Source organism: Epinephelus lanceolatus, chromosome 2, assembly GCF_041903045.1.
Source record: "Epinephelus lanceolatus isolate andai-2023 chromosome 2, ASM4190304v1, whole genome shotgun sequence".
Taxonomy (NCBI): domain Eukaryota; kingdom Metazoa; phylum Chordata; class Actinopteri; order Perciformes; family Serranidae; genus Epinephelus; species Epinephelus lanceolatus.
Window position 1 is genome coordinate 13840345 of NC_135735.1, and position 21679 is coordinate 13862023.

The window sequence follows — 21679 nt, forward strand, 5'->3', positions numbered from 1 at the left end:
TCCTCTGCTGTCCACATTTGACCAGAGCTTCAGTGGTAAACACTTGACAAACAAATCAACAGGGAAGTAGCCAGTAGCTATTTCCACTGTCAACATCTTTGTACTTCTTCTCCTCTATATCTTAAAGGTAAATATTGGACGTTTTGCTCCACTGTATTTGTCTAACAGCTTTAGTTACTTTTCAGATTACGATTTTTCATCTCAACATCCAAGGAAAACCATGCATCTCCAGATTTGGTGTTTTGAATTTGAATGTTTCTGATAAAGAGTGAAATGTTCCTTTGTGGGGTGAGAAAATGATCCCGCTACTTAAAGGTATACCATGCAGGATTGTTGGCAGTACACAGGTATACGGAGTACACCCGCCTCTTTTTCTGGTCGTTTACAGCAGTGGTTCCTAGCTGGTCCAGCCTTGGGGTCCAGATTTCTCTTAGTCGTTACTTCAAGGTCTACACAGTTTAATACATTCAGCGTCATACTTGCGTTTGGCCATGTCGTTGAGCAAGTTTGCTGTCTTTATCAAGTAGCTGTCCATTAGTCAATTACTCTGCAGCAGGAAATGACACTTCGAAATGAAGGCTATGCCAGAAATTCACTGTACTTCAAAATAAAGTGTGTTTTTTTTTACAAACTTGACATGTCTGCGACCCACCAGTTGGGAACCACTGGTTTATAGTATACCCCCCCTATCACCTAAAATGCCACTGTAATATGTAAGAGAGTACCCACCTCCTCCTCAGTTACCCACAGATCTACTTAATGGTTCTGCCACCTCATCAACTATGACTACACCACTGATTGTTGGTTGCTGCTTGTAAACGCCCTTGCCGGTGAAAGTAAAAGTAAAAGCCAACCCCAGATTGACTCTCATTTGATGTTTCACCTCACTATATTTGCAGATTTGTTTGGCATTGTGTCTCTTGGATGCCTGCTGCTTATGATCTTGCACCTGGTTGCTACCTTTTTATAAAACCCCACTGAGCACTGTGGGGGTACACGTCCATAAACGTCCTGAAAAATAGAAAATAAGTACAGACAGGCGGAGGGAGTCTCTGCAGAGAGGTACAGCACCACACACTTCTAGTGAGTCATAAATGATGAGTAAGGTGGGCTCATTCTGAGTCTTACATTGTTTTTTTAGGGCAAATCTTACTAAGTACATCTTTTTTTATCGCTCACTGAACATCCTGTGTCTTGTGTTTCTATGTTCTTTGTTGGGATGCATCACTTGAGCATCACAAGTAATTTCATTGTATTCCTACGCAATGACAATAAAGGCTTTCAAGCTCTGGTTCAAGTTCTTTAAAAACCTGTCTTGGATCTGCTGTAAAATGTATCATCACAGTGCTGAGAACAGGGTTGCAAAATTTAACCTGGATGATAAAAATACATAGAGGTACACAGTACCCAATGCACAACGCACAATACATAAGGATGTGTTTAACAATCGGGCAGCAGAGGGGATGAAAGACTTGGAAAAGCGATTACTCTTAGAAGCAGGTTGGGCGTAACAACGCCCTGAAGGCAATAGTGAAAATTCACTTGCTAAAACAAGCCCGGAAGTACTTAGAATGCTGTGTGACTTCCTCAGAACCTGTTGCTCCCATAGAGAACCTAGGTCTCTCTGCTTAAGTCCGATAATCTTGGAACAAATTTTCACAACTCTGTTCAGGCTATTCTTGTCCCTGAGTGACAGGTTGTTGAACCAACAGATAAAAGAATAAGTCAAAAGGCTTTCAATGAAAGACTGATAAAAGCGACAAAGAATAACTGGACTGACAGAAAAAGAATTTAACATTCGAAGGAGATGAATCCTCTGCTGTCCACATTTGACCAGAGCTTCAGTGTTAACATCCCATTTAAGCTGGTTGTCAAACACAGTGCCTAGATATTTATAGGAGCTGACAATTTCAATCTTCTCTCCATCTATAACACTCTCAGTGAAGGCCTTCTTGTTACGTCTAAAATCAATCATCATTTCTTTAGTTTTGGATGCATTTAACTCTAGAAAGTTGTACACCAAATATTCATCTCTGAACTCTTCCTTAGTTAAAACATTAGTATTGTGTTGTTTAAAAATCAATATGAACTTGTCTTCTTTGCATTATTTGAAGTCTGAAAACACTGCATCTTATTTGTTATTTTGACCATTTGTCATTTTCTGCAAAGAAAATGCTCTAAATGACAATTTTTTTATTTGGAATTTGGGAGAAATGTTGTCAGGAGTTTATAGAATGAAACAAAAATGTTAATTTTATTTGAACGCATAAATAGTAAAATCAGAGAATCTGATCATTTTGCTGTGGTGTCTTATTTTTTTCCAGAGCTGTGTATATATTTTTTATGACAAAAAGTATAAATAAATAAAAAAAAATGAATCATCACTAACATTTTTTTTTTTTACTAACTGGCATCATAATGCATACTACAGAGGGTTTAAGTATTAAAAGTATTCAATGCAGAAAAACTGCCCCTGTGATTGTTACACTATTATTATATCATTACCTTATTTATCTATGTTAAAGCAGGACTTTACTATTGTAGTTGGTCGGGGTGGAGCTATTTTAACTATTTTGTATGAGACTGCAACTAATAATTATTTTTATCATGGGTTATGTTGTTTCCTTGACTTGATATCTTCTGCAGACTGACTTTAAATGTCTTTTTTAGAGAATTTAAAGGGACAGTTCACCCCAAAATCAATAATACATTTTTTTCTTCTCTTATCTGTAGTGCTATTTATCAGTCTAAATTGTTTTAGTTTGAGTTGCAGAGTGTTGGAGATATCGACCATAGAGATGTCTGCCTCCTCTTGAATAAAATGGAACTGTATGGACATTGGCTTGTGGTGCTCAAAGTGCCTAAAAAATACATTTGAAAAACTCAACAGCAATGTCTCTTGCCAGAAATCATGACTCAGTTATTCAAGGTAACCCACAGACCTTGTCATGAGCAGTTTCATGAAAGAACTTCTTTCTTTCAACCAAACTACATCAAACTGAACCATCATGCAGAAGGAAGCGTGTAACTGGGTCATGATTTTTGGAAAGACACATCCAATGTAACTGTTTTTGGCACTGAAGCACCACAAGCTGAGTACCATCTAGTTCCATTATATCTGAGAGAAGGCAGACATCTCTACGGCTGATATCTCCAACACTCAGCATCTCAAACCAAAAGAATCTAGACTAATGAAGACCACTAGGGGTAAGAGGAGAAATAGCCCCTTTTCCACCGCAGGAACTTCTATCAAAAGGGATTTTGAAAAACCTCGGTGCATTTCCATTGAAATTACCCGGGGAAAAAACTTTCCCTCAACCCCAAACTTTCCCTGAAAAAAGTACCTAGTAGGGGGGTAGGACTTTTCAGACTCCCTGGAACTCCTGAGGGGCAGGGCTGTTAGCTGAGGAACGCTATTTGGTGGCACTTCCATGCCAGTGTAGCTGCAAACTTTATTTCATTTCTACAAGCTTCACCTCGTTTGTTATGATCATTTGGAAAATGGAGCAAAAGAAGAGAAGCTATGAGAAGTGAACGGACGATGAGGTCCAGGCTCTTTTGAGCGTATTTGCCAAGGAGGAAATTCAGCGGGACTTTGAGTCGGCGACTCAAAACGGCCGGGTCTACTGATTTGAATAAATTTTCCGGAACTTTGAGGTGTAGTGGAAATGCAAACCACACAGATTACCAGGAATTCTTTACCCACGTTAATAAATTCCTGGAAATAAAACTTCCTGGAAATGTTGGTGGAAAAGGAGCTATGTATTTTTTGATATGGGGGTAAACTGTCCCTTTAAAACATCTATATGTCAGGTAAAAATAATTTATACATTTTGGTCTTGGGACGTGCAGGACAGACAGACGTTTCTGCCCACCTGTCCCTCAGACGAATATGAAACCATCTAAGACTTTGATGTCTGATGTTGTGCCTTGATGTCCCTGTGAGACTTTCCTCTGTCATTTTTTCATCTTATTTCGTCAGAAATTTAGCAAAATGCATTTTTGGAAGAACAGTGATGACACTAAATATTTTACAAGACACGAAACAAGAAAACACGAACAATTTAGAGATTGTGTAGAAACTTTTTTTTTTTTTTTTTACAAATTGATACAAATGCACAAGATACAGATACAAAAACATCAACTGCTGAGTGCTGAGCGTGTCGTCCAGCATTACACTGCACCTCATGTGGCAGAAGAAACACTAATAAATACACACATGCAACAGTAACAAATATCTATCAGGTGGAATGCACAAAAACACCAAAGAGCTGTTTGTGGAAACAGAAACTCGTCGACAGAAAATACATTTTTTTCATGTGTATTTTTCAAATAAGAGAGCAAAAAGGACAGAGGGAGAAAAGAGGAGCATTTCTGCTTCAAAAAGATTTCCTCATTTATGTATTTTTTTTACTTCTGAACTGAGACAAGCTCCGGAGACCTTTACGGAGGAAGTGAATCAGTTCAAGTGAAAAATCTCATCCAAGTCTGCACTCAAAAGGATGGTAATGGTTATTTTACATGTGGCGTGGGAGATGAGCATCGACAGGAGCGCTGCGTGCTGAGAGCTCTCACACGGCCTTGCGGTGGTACTCTGGAGGCGCGACCTCATAATCGGTGGCACTGAAGAGGGTGGATGAATTCTTCACCAGGTACCTGAAGAACATTTCAGATTGATCATTATTGTGTGGACGGACAGAAAGGGTTATTACTGAAAGCTGAAACATTTGTCCCTCAACAGCGGCCATGTCCAGAGCTGCTAGCTATCTGTTCACCAACACCGGCTGTGCTTTCCAATCCCCACACTACCATACTATATAGTTTAGTATGTCAAATGCAGTGTGCCAAAAATACCAGGATGTTCTACTACATCCAGTCTGATTTTACAGTATGTAAGCCAACATGCTTTTCTGGCTATTCTGACCCACAATCCTCTGCACAGTGGACAATACGTTGCCTCTACTGAGACGCAAACTGATGACAGCTGATTGACAGCTTTCAGAAGCTGCAATGACGGATGACGGCGCATTCAAGCAACTGATGACCAGCTGAATCATAATAATAGGAATATTAATTGTTTAAGTAAACAAAATAATCATAAATAACACAAACAACAAAAGGACGGAAGATGAAAATGACTGATAGAGAATTGCAGATGTAATTTCACTGTCACAAATATGTTCAAATCTACAATCTGTGCAGTTGTAAATTTAAAGTTTAACTACATACATTGCAAAGTAACAACAGCAGAGCTCTCCAGGTTGATCTCTGTCTGTGGTGAATTTGATAAGTGGCGTTTGTTTTATCTCCATGGTAATGGATAAAAAAGGAAGAGGGTCAAAGTTCAGGGCGTAATGTCTCGATTGTGTGCATACTGCATGCAACAGGAAGGACTTTTTAAGGGCAGCTGCAGTATCAACTAAAAGTAAAAATAAACTATGCAATTTGGAGGGCACCCAAGGTTTTTACAACGAACGGCATTTTTTAAACATCAAAAAGATTGTGTTAAGACATCTTAGTAGCAACTGAGGTCTTATTTTCAGATGAATAATTCAGTCCCTTTGTAGACTTTTTAATGTTTCGCAGGAACCCTGATGATTTTTAAACTGAGGTGAGAAAGTAAGAAAGTCTTTATTCTGCACAGCAGCCTTAATTTCAAGAAAGAAAAATATCCCTCAACTCTACATCCTGGCAAATTAGAGTCCAAAAACAAGGAGTCTTGTACAGTTGGACATTCAGTAAGGTTCATCTGGTTAAAAAAACAGATGAAATGAGAGAGCGTTCTTCACAGGAAACTGAGAATGAGCTTACAGGTCTGGTGTGTAAGTTAATAAGATTCACTGCCTGCATATATAAAATCATGGAAATGAGTGTACTGTGGATGGGAGGAGTGTGACATTATTCTACAGCAAGGTGCAAGGCTAAACCTCGAGTTGTTTGCCTCAGTAAATTTACAAATTCTATTGAACAATGATGTGTTTAACTCATAAAACATCAGACCACTCAATATTCAACACAGCTCACCAATTACCTTTTTTTCCCAATGTATTCAATCAGCAGTGTGTCCACAGACCATTTAACCAGTGTCTTATATTATAGTGTTTTTTGACAGTGAGTACAGTGACATAAAGATGTCTGACATGATAAGTCAGAGGTTTTCTGGCCTGATATTTAGACTGAATTCACACAGATCTTTAGAAACTTCTGTTATCCCTTCTTTTCTACAGCTAATGCAGTCTTTTGGTCAGAATAACGTCATGCTGGCAAACAGAAGTGTAATTATCTAAGAAAAGAAAGCCTCAATAAGGTCCCCATTAATCCATTTTCCAGTCTGGTGCTCCGGCTGAAAAGACTTCACTGGAATGTTTGAAAAAAGTACATGGATCTTGACACTTCGGATAATTTCTGCGCCTTGAGATCTTTTGCTCAGAATTACTATATTTTATATTTCATTGTGTTTCTAACATTGCACAAGCTGTTCCATGAAGCATGAGTAATTTCTGAAAATTAAACCTAAATACGCACTATTCCTAAATGTTGTGTGTTATGTCACCATTCAACCACTTGAGAATCCTATTTACTTCAGTCAGTAAGAATATGTCTGCAGTGCTGTTTCGGACTTAGTTTTGATAAAGATTTGACACAACTAATCAAAACGAATCAAACACCACGCATGACTCATCTCCGAAACCATTTTAAATAATAAAAAGAAGCCAAACGTCAGATCTATCTGCCATAAAAAGCTGCTGAATGTCCATCAGTCTCAGCAAAAATATTTTCCAGAGCAGAAAATCAATTTCATGTTTTGCGGATTTGCAACAAAGCTTGGCTGCACTAATACGAATGTGGATGTAACATGACATTTGAGAATCAGCCAAGCATGACATGGAGGCTCTGGTGGCGTGGTCGGAGTTGAACCTTACTTGAGGAAATCTTGGAGGTAACTGAGCAGCAAAGCCAGGCTCTTCTCGTCCAGTGGAGTGTAGGCCAGCATGGCTCCAATACGAACTGTCAGAGTAGAACAGACAGTGTGTGAGGAACCATGCAGAGGGAGACAGCAGGGTGGAGGATGTTTTTTAACACAGTGAGAATGTAAAAATGACAGAAATAACATGTCATACTCATGTTTGTACCTTATATACACAGAATTTAAGTCTATTTACAGCACACAACATCCCACTGTCCTTTAAACCCTTACAGCAGATAAGGAAAAACTCTAGACGTGCAAAAGATGACCTGTATATCTATTTTTTTTAAGTGGGATACATGTTTTTTTCTTTAAACACAGCTGTTGACCTGAGATGAAAACAGACCCCAGGGTAGCTGATATGGACAAAATATTCTGTATTTATATGTATCACTGTATCATAGATTTTCTGGAGATTCTATGGCTGTTGTGCATGTCACTTTTTAAATTCAAAGCTCCTACTGAGGTTTTCAAATAAAGCCTCTGATGCCTGTCGTTCTATTTTATGACGTCATCACTGTAAAAAAAAAGTAAAATAAAATCCTCAAACAAAATCCTCGATTCGAATAAGGAGATTTACTGGATTAAATGTGTTAATCTTTTTTATAAAACCAACTGTCTTTAATGAACAAACGTCATTTATGATGTTATTAGACTGGTGTGAGACTGCCTTGTTAATACAAGTATGTGCCTCCCTTTGTGTGCAGCAAGTAGGAGAGGAAACAGTTTTTTGACAGCGATGAAAATGTTGTTTTTAAAGGGTAAACACCAACAAATATAGATTGAAGCGGAGTATTATTATAGATAAAAACATATTATGAATTTTGGAAGTAAATACATACATAAATTTTGACCCTTGGATTTAACAATACTCTGGAGTTTTTGGAAATGTCTGGGTCACATGAGACGGAAACAGTCCTACACAGCCACCACTGGGGCTGCAACTAACGATTATTTCAATTGTAGATTAATCTGATTAGATTTATTTGTCTACTTATCTTCAAACTTCAAACAGTGGCCCGGGCTAATATTTTCTCAAATCACTGAACTCAACAGGCTTATATATGGGACAACCCTTTAATTATTTTTGCACAAAACTACTGCGCAGCAAAGATGGGAAATACACTCAAATAGTTTATTTGAACCAGTATGAATATTACTTGTATAAAAATTAGGCTTTAAATAATATATCAATTGTGTGTTATGCTATGACACTTGTTTCACGGCACTTGAGGATTACAGCACCCGGCATACCGACACACCACCACTTTATCCTGTTAAAATAATATTCATAACTTGGATAAATTATTATGAAAAACACTTGAGCTTCCTTTGATCGGTGGACCCTTATGGACTAAAGGAATATAAATACATTACCGGGTAGTCAAGGAATGGACACATATTCTGATTTATGACAGCCTCAGAGGAAGGGAGACACCACTTGTTTACCATCATACTGGTAAATCTGAATGAATTACAGTCTTCTCTGGTGGTCATGGTTTCAGGAAAATGAACTGAACCGAGCTAACATTAAACATTTACATCTGTATGTGCGATCCAGGCAGTTAACTAACATTAGCTCCAGTAGGTGGTCAACAGTCCAGTTTGACACATCCAAAGAACTTCTATAAAAATGAAATGCCTGGCAACCAGACCAGGCCTCTAATTGAGACAGGCCTTTATTTTATTTTTTTTTAAATGTGTAGCCACACTGGGCTAGTAAAAGGGACTAGGCATTTAATTGAGGTTTTACAGTATTTGTGAAAACTATAGATTTAACTGACTGGTTATATTTCTAACGTGCATGAAGCTGTATTTGGTGAGAACCCCAGATCAGCTTCATTCTCACATAACTGGCCCACTATTATTTCAGCTGAGATGACAGTCCTTCATCCTTTAAGCCAACTGTTATATTATGCTTGACTGTTGGGTATTTGTGAAGTCAGAGGTGTTCATTAGCATCAGTAACCAAATCAGTCATCTTAAGAACCCAGCTGAGTTTTCCTAGAGTGTGGTGTTCAATTTAACCTCAGTAAACAACGTTGTGACGGCAATTATCAATCATTTCACCATTAACTGTCACAGTAAATGTCACATTGACTAGCTGATCTGATTATCATCATGGGTTATCTTATTTCTACACAGAAAAGAGCACAAATAACTAAGCACAAGCATTATTTATGCTCATTACTGTATGGCACAGAGATACAACTAAGCTGATTTGGTGCATTATCTTACACTGTGGGTGTGTAACCTGTAAAGGCCCGGACACACCAAGCCAACGGTCAGACGTTGGTCAATGTTGGACTGACAGTGAGTTCCTGTGGCCCTTGTTGGCGCTAGTTGGATTTTTTTTCAGCTTGCTGAATCAACATTAGAGACCGCAGAGCATGTTGGTAAATGAAATCGCTCTGATTGGCAGTTCAGCTCAGCGCATGAGAAGGACAACAGAGGTAAGGAGAGTAAACAAAGAGCTGAAGTCAAGAGGGAGAAAGACCAAAACAAACCACAAGCCACAAGCTCTTTAGCTGGAACAATTCTCTGTGGTTTGTGTTACTGTTCACTGGCACACAGTAAATATGTTCTGTTCTTTCATCATTGGATTGTGTCGTTAATGTGCTAACTGTCTAATTAGCATCAAGACAGTCCTCCAGTTTCCCTTTTTGGATGACGGACACAGACTACCACTGTCTGCTGGTTTGGAGAGTTATTTCCTCTCATGCAAGTGCAGAACATACATGCTGGTTTACTGTCGGTTTGAGTCTCTGTGGTGTGTTCATGTGCAACTTCTTTGGCAGACACAGCAATGTGAAGTGATGCAGCAGGGAGCTTTCAGCGCCACTAGTGCCTGTGGCGGTATCTGATGTATATATGTGTTTCACAGTGTGTCCAGGGTCCTTACCAAATAGGCGTAGCAAGTGTGGAGCTCCGTACACCTGGGACATCGGCATGTCTGGGTGTTCAGTCAGTATCTCAGCATACTGCGGTCTCTCGAACTTATAAAGCAGCTGAGTGCCCAGCATGACGTTAAAGTATTCCCGAATCCCCGCCACCACCTCATTTACTGCGTACTCTCTAAGTGAAGGGCACAGAGAGAAGTCACATGTTATTTCTCTGGGGAGAGCAGCAGTGGAGACTTAAGAGATCACAGCTTGAAGAAGCCATAAATAGAAGAGAATTTAAAATTTGCTTTACGAAGGAAATCAGTCAAAGCTCATATATTGTTTGGGTTTATTCAAAGTGAGTCAGTGTAGGGTTTTCGTTGTGCTGTGATGCAGATTAAACTGCTTAAAGTCGGCCAGCCTGGTGTGTTCACCTGCTTGGAGGAATTTGGAAATGTGAAACTTGAGACTAAAAAAATATGACAGACAATTAGACCCATTAGAAAGACAATAAGAAATCAGGGATGCCATCAAAAAGATATGAATTTCATTACTTTTTCTATTTGAACTCAATAAAAATGAGTTTTGCTAACTTATAATAAAGTAAATTGTTTCTCTGATTTGTAAGAGAGCACATGAACGCACCAGTCTAGCTAACATTTTCATATCTGTCTGTGTTCTCCACTGCATTACAACACCACGACTTTGATTAAACTAAGCCAGTATCTAATCTTAGCAGGTGTATTTTAATATCCTACTGAAATTAATTAAAAAAGGTAGCTTGGTGAAAAAACAACAACAAAAAAACACCCATCAATTTAAAATGTGGTAATTTAGGAGAATGGCCAGCAGCATTAATGATTTGCAAATTGACTAAAACATGGAGATATATTCTGTTATGTTATAATTAATTACACTTAGACAGTAACTGGTACTTTTCAATCGGGACCCTATTTTCCTATAATTTTGTTTCCAAATGACTAATAGGAACTGTCATTTTTGAAATAAGTCCAGAATTGAGCAAGAATGCTGCAGCTATCAGCCGGGAAACAGGATGCAATTTAACCACTTGGGGCATGTGTGCACGGTGTTATTTTCTGTCATCTTTTTTCCATGATGAAAACTAGACAATGACGACCTAAAAACAGATCTTGAAAATAATCTATGTTTCACTTTTGTTGATGAGACAAGGCGCAACGAAAATGTTAGCAGTGGACTATCTGACATTGAAAGCCGAGGACAACCACGCTTCTAATTTTCTTCAAATGCCGCACGAGGGACGTGCTGGTAAACTCAAGTAAACAGTCTTCACAGACTTCTAGACTTCACAGGTGAACCCCGCATGACTCCACTCAATCCCGACTGTCTCAGGAGGTTTATGGTTAGATTGCTGTTTGACAGGCAGGTAGGAGGCTCAGTAGCTGTGCTGTTAGTAAACACTCTGAACTCAGCTGAGTTTTCTCTGACAGAGATGAAAGTTTAGTTTTAATCAATAACTCTGTGAGACCAATCTGTTTTAAGTTATTTTTCTGCTTCTTAACAGTGTGATTGATAAGTCAGAGTTTACAATGAACCCTGGTACAAATCCTAGTTGTCTGATATTAGTTGGTTTGTTGTGTCAAAGTTTTTGAGAGCATAGATAGAGAGACGTTGAGCTTTTCAAATGATGTAGAAAAAAACGTCTGAATGAAATTATTATACAACCTGTCACCTTGATTCCAATTTCTGATACATGAATAAATCAAACTAGATTAGATTAAAACATCTACAAAACCTAATGACTTAAAGCTGACTACAATGTCCTGAATTTGAGACAAAAAAACTACAAAGACTAACTCTAAAACAGATGTCAAAAATAATACGTGCACAAATAATTTACACTGCTACATCAACTAAAAGTGTTTGTTTTTGCCACTGACTGGATTCTTATTTAAGGTGTCTGACAACATTATGGAGAGGACAGACAGACTTTTTTGTTGTAGAGTAGGATCTGTGCTGTTTAATGAGAAACAGCCCCAAAATCGCTACATCCAAACCAACCAGACCCCACTTAAATGAATAATCATTTTAGCATGTATAGAGCCAGCATGTCTTCACATCTAACTGGGTGAATTAAGGGTTGATTTCAACTGTACCAGAATTGGTGATTGTTGGAACAGTGAAAAGAAGAAACAAAGACTTTATTTGTGAGTTTCATTTTCTCTTGGTCAAATTTGAATAAAGTGTGTTTTCTGATGTTAAAATACCTCTTTATTTAAATGGAGCTTGGTGGGTTTTGTGATGGTGCTTTCAAGGCTTTTAATATTTAACAAATATGTTTCTGTAGGGATCCTTTCCATTATGTTGTCAGACACTTAAAATAATAATGTGAACACATCAGCAGCAAAATCACGCACTTCCAGTGGACATAAATTGGCGGTGCGAATGTGCCCTGAGTGTTTACATTGCAGCCTGTTTTGCTACTGTTGGCTGCATTGTTCTCACTCAATACTGGACCAATTTCAAAAATTGTTGCTCCCATTACCCACCAAGTCAAGAAAACATGGGGAAGTCGAGTCCAGGTTGAAAAATACTGAAATTACACTTTAATCACGGCTGAGGTAAAAGTAGATATTGTGAATAAATGGCACCATGCTGGGTAAAGGACATAAGATTATGCAGGAAACAACCTGTCATTTATTCCATAGAAGGGAAGACAGTGATGGGCAAGAATGCAAAAACCACTGTATGATGCCAAACAGATTATAACAGGGTACAGACATGTCTCTACAGTCACATGATTTGAAGGGGGCATTGATTCTTACTTATTGTCCGAGTTTCCTTTTGATTTCTTGTAGTTTGCATAGTCCTCCAAGACGGTCTCAACATTCTTCTTAGCAGGCAGATGAAATAACTGTAGGCAACAGAAAACATGCATTTAGTCTGCTAGCGAGTTACAAAATATCACCGTATTCCTCACTTTGAAGGCGACAACAGGTATAATTGTATCCAACAATTTCCTGTCAGTGCTACATTGCACAGCTTGTGCATCCCGTGACTTTCATCTGCAACTTTGATCTTCAGTTTGCTGCTCTTCCATCTTTTGCAGCAGACTTTCATAACAAATTCTGGTCAGTGATGTCAAATTTTGGTGTTTAATCAACATCTTAACCTATCACAGTGTTACGATGTGGTATGACTTTGAAGTGTACTGTACTGTGAGATCTGATCTGACTCCAAAAAAACATGAGAGAAGGAATCTAAATTCTGAGAAAAGAGTTGAGGACTGATTTTGGTTTTGACACAGTGATTCACTCCTGGTTCATTCCCAGTAGGGCTGGGCGATATAACAACTATGTACGATGTATCGATACATTTTCAAGCACGATATACATTTAGACAACACAGTTTATATCGATAGAGGGTCAAGTTGCGTTATATAACACATACCAGTGTGCAGCTCTCCTCTCCCACACTCTCAGCACAGCTCTGCCTCACTCACTCACTCACTCACTCTGTGTGTAAATTAGTCTACAGTACTACATCGGTCTAGATTTCCGTTTCCAGTCTAGACGTCCAGTGCCACGCCGAGCTGCGTCAGAGATGGACCTTTTCTGGAGTGGGTCGAAAAGCAGTGACATCTAGCCAAACGCAGCCAACACCCAATGACCTTCGTTCTCCCCCTAAAACAAGCGTCAAGTGTGTTGCAACACTCTCCTCACCTCAGAGACCAGAGAGAAATGTGTTTTTAAAAGTCTCTGTGTGTTCAGCTCTCAGTTAGTCTGTAGCTTCTGACTGAATCTCTGTGGTTTGGAGTTTTGTTTCTCTCCTGCATCCTGTTTTTACTTCAGATATCTGCTATTATTTTACTGTTTAATGTTCGCTTCCAGCCATGTTAGAAGTTGTGTGAAGTTGCTGCTCGAAAAACTCAACATTTCCTTATTTTGCTGCTTCACAATAAAAGTTTTTACAAAGCAAAAATAACAGGGGACTTTTATTATGAAGAATCTATCGGAAATGAAATATGTTTATCACTCAATTAGCTGAACTTTGTTAGCGGCTTTTCTTCAATTAAGACAAGTCTAATAATATGGCAGGGAGGAAGAGTACAGTCAGAATCAGCCACAGTGAGATGTTGATGAAGAGCTGCAGACAACAGGCTCTTACTGCACCTCTGCAAACAGCTCACCTCCAACAGGTAAACTTCTTATACCTGCCCTGCTGTGGAAAAACACATGCAGCAAAAATAACAGGGGACTTTAGCTGTGGGTCAGCTTGAAATTGATGTAATGTAGCTCACTTAGGAGAAAATATCGGGATATATATTGTGTGTCTCCATTCAGCCTGAAAATACAGAGATAAATTTGTTGTCTATATCGCCCAGCCCTAATTCCAAATCCAAGTTTCCAGGTGTAAAAATGGTTGTTAATAATGTGTTTCCATCATTCAATTAATTTAGTTGGATTTAAAAAGCAGCATGTCCACGTGAATTTGTTATACAGACATTTTCTTTACTGTGAAGCCAACTTTTTAACCTCCACAGGTCATCATAGCTGAAATAAATCCACAGGCACTTGTTACACTTTGTGTCTGTGTGTATTTTTCCACCTGTTTCTGTCGGGTGATGAGGTCCCAGTCATCCACTAGCCAGGGTTTCAGCTCTTCAGGGATCTTCACCTTCACCTCCACACGGTTGGTGAACATCTCCTCCTGGACACACATTGGTGATTATTTCTATGGGTGTCTGGGAGCAGAGATGATTCTCTTTCAAGGTTCTGTAGTACACACTTCATACTTCTGTGTCTCACAAAGACACAAACAAGAAGATATCAAACTGCAAAGTGAAAGATGTAGGAATAAATGAAAAAATAATTTGTCTATCTGTCCTGTGATTCCTATCTGCAACATAATTCATTGGGTTCCTCCCTGACTCGTGCTTCACCCGTCCACTAATTTTCATGAAAATCGGGTAGTAGTTTTTCCACAATCCTGTTCACAAACAAACAAACAAGCCGAACTGAAAACAAAAGTCCTTGGTGGAGGTAAAAATAAAATACCAGTATGCCAACATCTCCTGCTGTTGGACACCCGCCGTCGGGTCTTATAGGAGAGAATAATGATGTTCCGTGGCTGCAATGAGCCTCCACCCTCAAATGTTCAGGCCTTTAATGACATAAGTACTGTGACATAACTAACCCTTTGTTGGCACCCTGGTGTGTTTGCACATCATAATTACCTCTGCTGTCTGCATGCAACATTTCCTGCTATTTCTTGCTTTCTGAAAATAACTTAAGTCTTTCTCTGACCTGTGGGTGCACCAGAGAGAGGACAGCGGTCACTTCCGTGCACAAAAAATTGACCTCTTAAACAACTTTGTGAGCCCGACAGAATGAAAATAAATGGTATGATTTCATATATTTACAATCAAATTCAAACCTTTTCTTCAACCTCTCCGAGTTCTGTGAAGACTCTTTGGGAAGAGGATTTAGGGGAGAAGAAACACCTCATCTGTCTGCGCCAGGCATGGGTTGATTCTAGGGGTGCAGCTATCGATTCTTTTAGTAATCAAGTATTCTATTGATTATTCTGGGAGTAATTGAGTAATCTGATAAAACTGTAAAATTGAGTAAACTACAGCTGTTCAGCATCTCTCAGTTGCCTTTAAGGGACAGTTCACTGACAAATCAAAAACACATATGTTTTCTCTTACCTGTAGTGCTATTCATAAATCTAGATTGTTTTGATGTGAGTTGCTGAGTGTTGGAGGTGTAGGCTATAGAGATGTCTGCCTTCTCTTGAATGTATTGGAACTAGTTGGCACTAAGCTTGTGGTGCTCAAAGCTCCAAAAAATACATCTGAAAGCCTCGACAGCAGTGGGCAAATAAAGCCAAAACTACCTCCACAGCTGGAAACCACTAGTAAAGTAGCAGAAAATAGACTCTTTGAATATCTGATCTCAAGGTGATATGTTAAAGGGACAGTTCAGATAGAACACACCCGGTTTCTCAAGATAATCCACAGATCTTGTTGCAAGCAGTTACATGTAGGAACTATTTTCTTTCTACTGAACTACATCCACCAACCACATCACCGAGCAAAAGGAGAAGTGCATCTACTCATGCGTTAGAGGTCCATGCTTGTGACACCCCGAGATGTAAACATTTAAGGCTTCCTCCTGGGCTGAGCTGTAACGTTAGTCATCAGTGGTGCTAGGCGAGCTGGCAGTAGATGCACACTTCCTCCTGTGCTGTGATACGGTTGATGGGTGTTGTTCTGTAGAAATAAATAGACCCTCCATGAAACTGCTCACAACAAGGTCTGTGGATTATCTTGAGTAACCAGGTCATGATTTCTGGAAAGAGACATTGCTGTTGAGTTTTTCAAATGTATTTTTTTGGTGCTTTGAGCACCACAAGCTGAGCGCCATTTATTTCTGTTATACTGAAGAGAAGGCAGACATCTCTATGGCTCAATTTTCCAACACTCAGCAACTCACACCAAAACCATCTAGATCAATAAATAGCACTACAGGTAAGAGGGAAAAGTGTGTATTTTTGATTATGGGATGCACTATCCCTTTAAATTTCAATTTTAAACAGGCATTTTTAGGCTGACATCCCAATATTTTCCCACTCTGCGTTTTTGGAGTCAAATAATCAGTCATGGTTTCAATTTATGATTAAAAATATGCCCTGAGATAAAAAACAGTTAATTCTTTTCTCTGCTTTACACACAAACAAAATGCCATGCTATGATCTGATCAAGCTGTAAAATTAGGTGGGTATGTTTGCATGTGTGTCCACAGGGTTCCAAATAACTGATGATACATACACTCTCCACAGTGGGATCAACCCGAGCCCTCTTCTTCCGTGGTCCCTGCGGCGTTTCTCCGCTGCTGGTGCCTTCACCCGGCCCCGGGGCTAAACGAGACACCCATCACAGCTTATGAATTATGAAGAAATGAGGGTTTCATGAAAAAAAAAGTCTGAAAAAGTTATCAAGGTCAAAGCCTCTTCTTGTACTGAACAGATCCATAACAAGTTCAAAAAATAAGACGGTGCTTTTAGGCATAATGGATCAGCAGGTAAACAACAAGTTGTTATGTAGTTTGTAGGACATGTAAATAAAGCAGCACTTCAGTCCATTTTTATCTACAGCTACAGGAACTGTTAATGTCTTTTCTCCATGGTGATTTTCACAGGTTCAGCGTGCCTCCAAATCACCTTACACCGTGAAGCACATGTTTGATAAGGAGCTAAATTTGAAAAGTGGCTAATCTGAAAATGCATTTCATGTACTGTTGGAGAGAAGCTTCTGATCCACACTGCCAGGATATGTGAAAACACTCACAATGCTGACTGTAAAGCATAAACACCTAATATCTTAGATACAGGAACATTTTGTTGTAATATTCAAATGTTACGGTCTCATTCTGATGACCCAAAAACTATCCTTTAAGACAAATACCTGATGTTAGAATTGAGTTTTAATTTTTAAAAATATTTAAATAAAATAAAAATATTTACTTGAGTTAAAGCTGCCACTAACATGTTGTGTGGAAACATTTACTTACTCTTCTGCTTTGCCTTTTTCACTTTCCTAAGATGCAAAACAAAAAGAAAAAAAGAAACATCTTAAGTAACAATATCACATTACACAAGTACCCTGTGTGGTCCAAACTGCATCATGACTACATTCAGTTCATACATACAACTTTATTCCATTCAACATTATGTCTACTTATATGACGTGTTTAAAATATATTGAATTAACAGAGTTGGTAAAATGAGGCGGATACTTACAGATCAACATTTTTCTGCTGCACAGCAGCAATCTTCTTGCTTGGTGCTAAACCCCTCATCTTTCCCTCAACATAATGGTCCCTGGGAAGGAAAAAAATGATTAAAGTTCATTAAAATAAATCCGGTTAAAATTAAATTATAAATTCAGTTAAGCGCAAACAGTGTTGGGGAATAACTACATGTAAGTAGTCGAATGTTAATGAAGTACAAAATAAATGGAATTGTAATGAGTTACAGTTACTGAAAAAAAAAAAAAAAAAAGTAATTAAATTCCAGTTACTAATCAAAATGTTGGTGATTACAAAGGGGTTACATCCAAATATACCATTTTCGGTAAAAAGGTTATATGTAGAGTCAAGCAGCAAGTCAACATGAAGTGCCAACATCTGCAGTTCTTTATATGGCCACTTGAGGCTGGCTCCAGAAGCGAGTCAATCCTCATCGACCCCCATGTTAAAATGTCCAATTTTACAGCCGAAATAATGATAAATAGTAATAATAAACTTTATTTATATAGCACCATTCATACAAGAAACGCAGCACAAAAAGCTTTACGATAAGGGCAGTATAAGCACTGAGTGCTTCACGTGAAAACAGACAGAATGAACATGAAACAGAACTGATTCATTAAGTCACAGAGTTGTAAAACTATAAATAATAAAATCAAGTAAAATTTTAAAAGAGTTGCAGCAGCGTGAAGCATAAATAGAAAGTAAAAGCATAAAAAGAAAGAGTTTTAGACCTGTATCTGGAAAGTCAGAGCTTGTTAAAGGCTAAATTTAACAGATATGTTTTTAGCTTTCTTTTAAAAATATTTAGCGAGCTAGCTTCCCTGATATCTATAGGTAGTGTGTTCCATAGCTTTGGGGCGTCACTGACAAAGGCCGCATCCCTGATCTTCTTCCAGCCGTTGCTGGGAACCTCCAATAAACCAGCAGCAGATGATCACAGTGGTCATGGAGGCAAATAGTTAACAAGGGAGTTAGCAATGTAGCTCGGTCCTAGCCCGTGTAGGGCTCTGTATAAATAAACATGTTCACAGCCTGGTATAAAAATGGTTTTGGTCTCTATAGCTAATTTCAGCATTCACGACAACTGTACGGGGGTGGATTTCTATCTAACTCACCCATTTACATTTTAAGGCTTAACGTTACACACAGTGAAGGGCAGGGCTGCTTTAAGCTCCAGCCTCTCACCCAAATACGGTCACTTCTGGCTCCAAAAAACCAAGACAGTGATGACCAAAATACCAAACTCAAGGCTTTGCACAAGAGTCCACAAACCAATGGGTGATGTCATTATTTTTACAATCTACGTGTAGGATAAAACATACATTCTGTTGTTTTGCATTTTTTTTCGATGTGCAGGGATGCTTTTTTCTAGCATCGCCTATTTCTGGACATTTTACAGCTCAATTGCCCAGATTAAATCATTTGTTAGAAACGTAATCAAATGTAATAAGTTACATTACTTCAATGAAGTAATTAAAATGGTTGCATTACTTATATTTTTAACAGGGTAACTAGTAATTTGTAACCTATTACATTTCAAAAGTAATCTTCCCAACACTGACTGCAAACTGTCTTGCTCTCTTTTGTAAATGTTGAAGCAGTTTGGGAGAAAAATGACAAAATATTCAACATCAGGGAGGTATTTGTGTGTTTTTTGGTTGTTGTTTTTTTTTTGTTTTTTTACACATAAACAAGTGTCTCACAAAAAAATAATAACAATAACAATAAATTCTTCATCTCTACCTTCTGTGCACGGAAAGGGAAACTTACTGATTGGCCTTTTGAAGCTCTTTTTGTTTCGCAAGGTTGCTGTCCACATATTTGAGAACTCTGCTTTCAGGAACCCATTCATCCCAGCTGCAACAGAAAAAACATCTCAAACCATCACAAAGGAAAAAATAAGAAAAGTTCTCACTGGTTTAACTCACAGCAGGGGATCAGAGAGAGATACAGCCAAACAATGAAACAGTAATAAACCAAGCTTCTCACTTTTTGTTCCATCCGCTGTAATGAATGAAGTATTTAATCTGTTTGTCCTTTATGTTGATCTTTACACACTGTGAAAACAAGAAAACACACACAGCTCTGCGTCAATACGTTGGCTGACATTTGTCTTGCACTTAATAATCAATTCATAACAACACATATAGTATGGAAACAAACCTTTGCCTCATAGAGCAGTGGCCCATGAAAGCACAGGACTCTTTCACCTGCGAAGAGAGGAAACAAATGAAAGGACTACAAGAGCTAAGAACAAAATAATTACAATACATTCAAGTGTAATAACTCCTTAAACTACTGTGAAGGTCCTCAGATAGAATTTGAACTAATATAACTTAGACTGGCATGGTTTCAGAGGCTCTTTTGTGTGTCAGTGACTGAAAGGGTTTAGCTCGTGCATAGCATAAATAACAAGCTAGCTAGCTGTTAGCATTGCATTAACGTCTGTTTTACACATTTAACTTTATTTTAAGGTGAATAGCTTTAATGTGAATCAAATTTGGGCGTGTTTGAAATTAAATCCCCACAAATATGGACACAAATAAAGGCTCTGGAGCTCTGTTCTCTTTCCCTGGAGACCACTACTGTCGAGCTACAGCAGCAGCATCAACAACAACAAACCCGCCCCCTTCCAGCCGTTGTAACATCAGCGTTATTTCTCAGCACCCACCTTCTTGAAATTTAGGTTTAGGGTCCTGTTTTGGCGCCATTCACAGACTCAGCTGATCGGATCTCTGAATGATCAAATTCGTGCATTGCCAGAGTCCATTTCTTCCAGGCACAAACACCTCCGACATTGGTGCCAAAGAGCGAAGGAGAAGCTGAGAATGGCCCGCCTGCTGCTGGGTCACATGACCACACCGTGGGGCGTTCATGGTGCTCCTCCTGAATCTCGGAAAAATGACGATCGAACCAAAGATCTCGCAGGCTGGTAGTATTTCCAGCACAATGTGTATTTTCCAAAATGCCAATAAATAGATAAATGAATAGATAAAAAATAAAAAAGTCTATTTTTTTATTCTAACTTCAAACCTTAATATTAACGTTATTGTTTTTTTACTTTAAATTTACTCAATTACATTTAATATTTAAAAAATAATTTCACTTACTTTACCATTTAACAGTAGGCTGCTTATTGTTTTATAATTTTCTACACCGTTGTATATGATTATACCTCTGCTCATGCATATACTGCATTCCCGTTTACTTTCACTTCATTGACTGACAATTACAGTGTGAATTACTTTATCTAATGTTTTATTTATGTCATATTTTATACTTTATTTTAACTTAAACTGTGTTTCAATTCTCATTTGTTTTACTTGTGTGCTCCTCTTTTTTGTTTTATTTATTTGATGTTGCATTGGTAGAGGGAGCCTGAGACTTAAAGGTCTGGTGCAGGGGCATCAAACATACACCCCGGGGGCCAGGGCTGGCTCTTCAAAGAGTCCAGTTCGGCTCACTGGATGACTTTGCACACCTAATACTGATGCACTTCTGAAGGCAAAGAGGTGCCAGGTTTCAGGAGCAGTGAGTATCCTACTTCATGTCAAATGCTGCTTTTCCACCCTGACCAAAATACAGCTCTTTGGAAGGTATTGAACATTGTGTAAGATATTGTCAATAAGCTGCTTAAGAACAAAACTATCTGTATCTGATTTGTAATTTTTTTTTAATATATACAATATACAAGGATGCAGTGTTGTTTGACAGAGCAACAGCCTGGGGGAAGAAACTGTCTTTGAGACAGGTGGTTTTGACAAACGGTGCTCTGTAGCACCTACCGGAGGGGAGGAGTTTAAACAGATTGTGTCCGGCGTGTGAGGGGTCTACAGTGATGTTTCCTGCCCGTTTCCTGACCTTTGACCTGTGGTGAGGCGGGGTAGTGTCGGGGGGCTTCTGCTGAAGTCCACTGTCATCTCCACAGTCTTGAGCAGGTTCAGCTCCAGGTGGTTCTGACCGCACCATAGGACCAGCTGCTCCACCTCCTGTCTGTATACAGACTCATCACAGTCACGGATTAGACAGATGACTGT

At 38.7% G+C, this 21679-nt stretch overlaps 1 protein-coding gene across 1 annotated transcript; it reads right to left on the reverse strand.

Annotated features, from left to right (window-relative positions):
- Positions 1 to 4073: 4073 nt before the first annotated feature.
- LOC117256896 (mortality factor 4-like protein 1) lies at positions 4074 to 20482 on the reverse strand. Its single transcript, XM_033626665.2, has 12 exons — positions 20314 to 20482; positions 19806 to 19852; positions 19632 to 19699; positions 19413 to 19499; positions 17632 to 17712; positions 17403 to 17428; positions 16661 to 16749; positions 14437 to 14538; positions 12654 to 12742; positions 9870 to 10042; positions 6924 to 7008; positions 4074 to 4656 (listed from the first exon to the last, which is right to left on the reverse strand). The coding sequence occupies exons 1-12, from the start codon at positions 20351 to 20353 to the stop codon at positions 4572 to 4574; spliced, it is 972 nt and encodes a 323-aa protein (XP_033482556.1). The 5' UTR covers positions 20354 to 20482; the 3' UTR covers positions 4074 to 4571.
- Between the last annotated feature and the right edge of the window lie 1197 nt (positions 20483 to 21679).

What these genes read in the sequence shown, in the direction of transcription:
- LOC117256896 (XM_033626665.2), bottom strand. Translation starts at nt 20,353, where the DNA reads ATGGCGCCAAAACAGGACCCTAAACCTAAATTTCAAGAAG. An exon ending in CACTGCTCTATGAGGCAAAG is followed by an intron (nt 19,700 to 19,805) that starts GTTTGTTTCCAT and finishes TTGTTTTCACAG; the next exon opens with TGTGTAAAGATCAACATAAA. An exon ending in TTGATCCCACTGTGGAGAGT is followed by an intron (nt 14,539 to 16,660) that starts GTATGTATCATC and finishes ATGTGTGTCCAG; the next exon opens with GAGGAGATGTTCACCAACCG.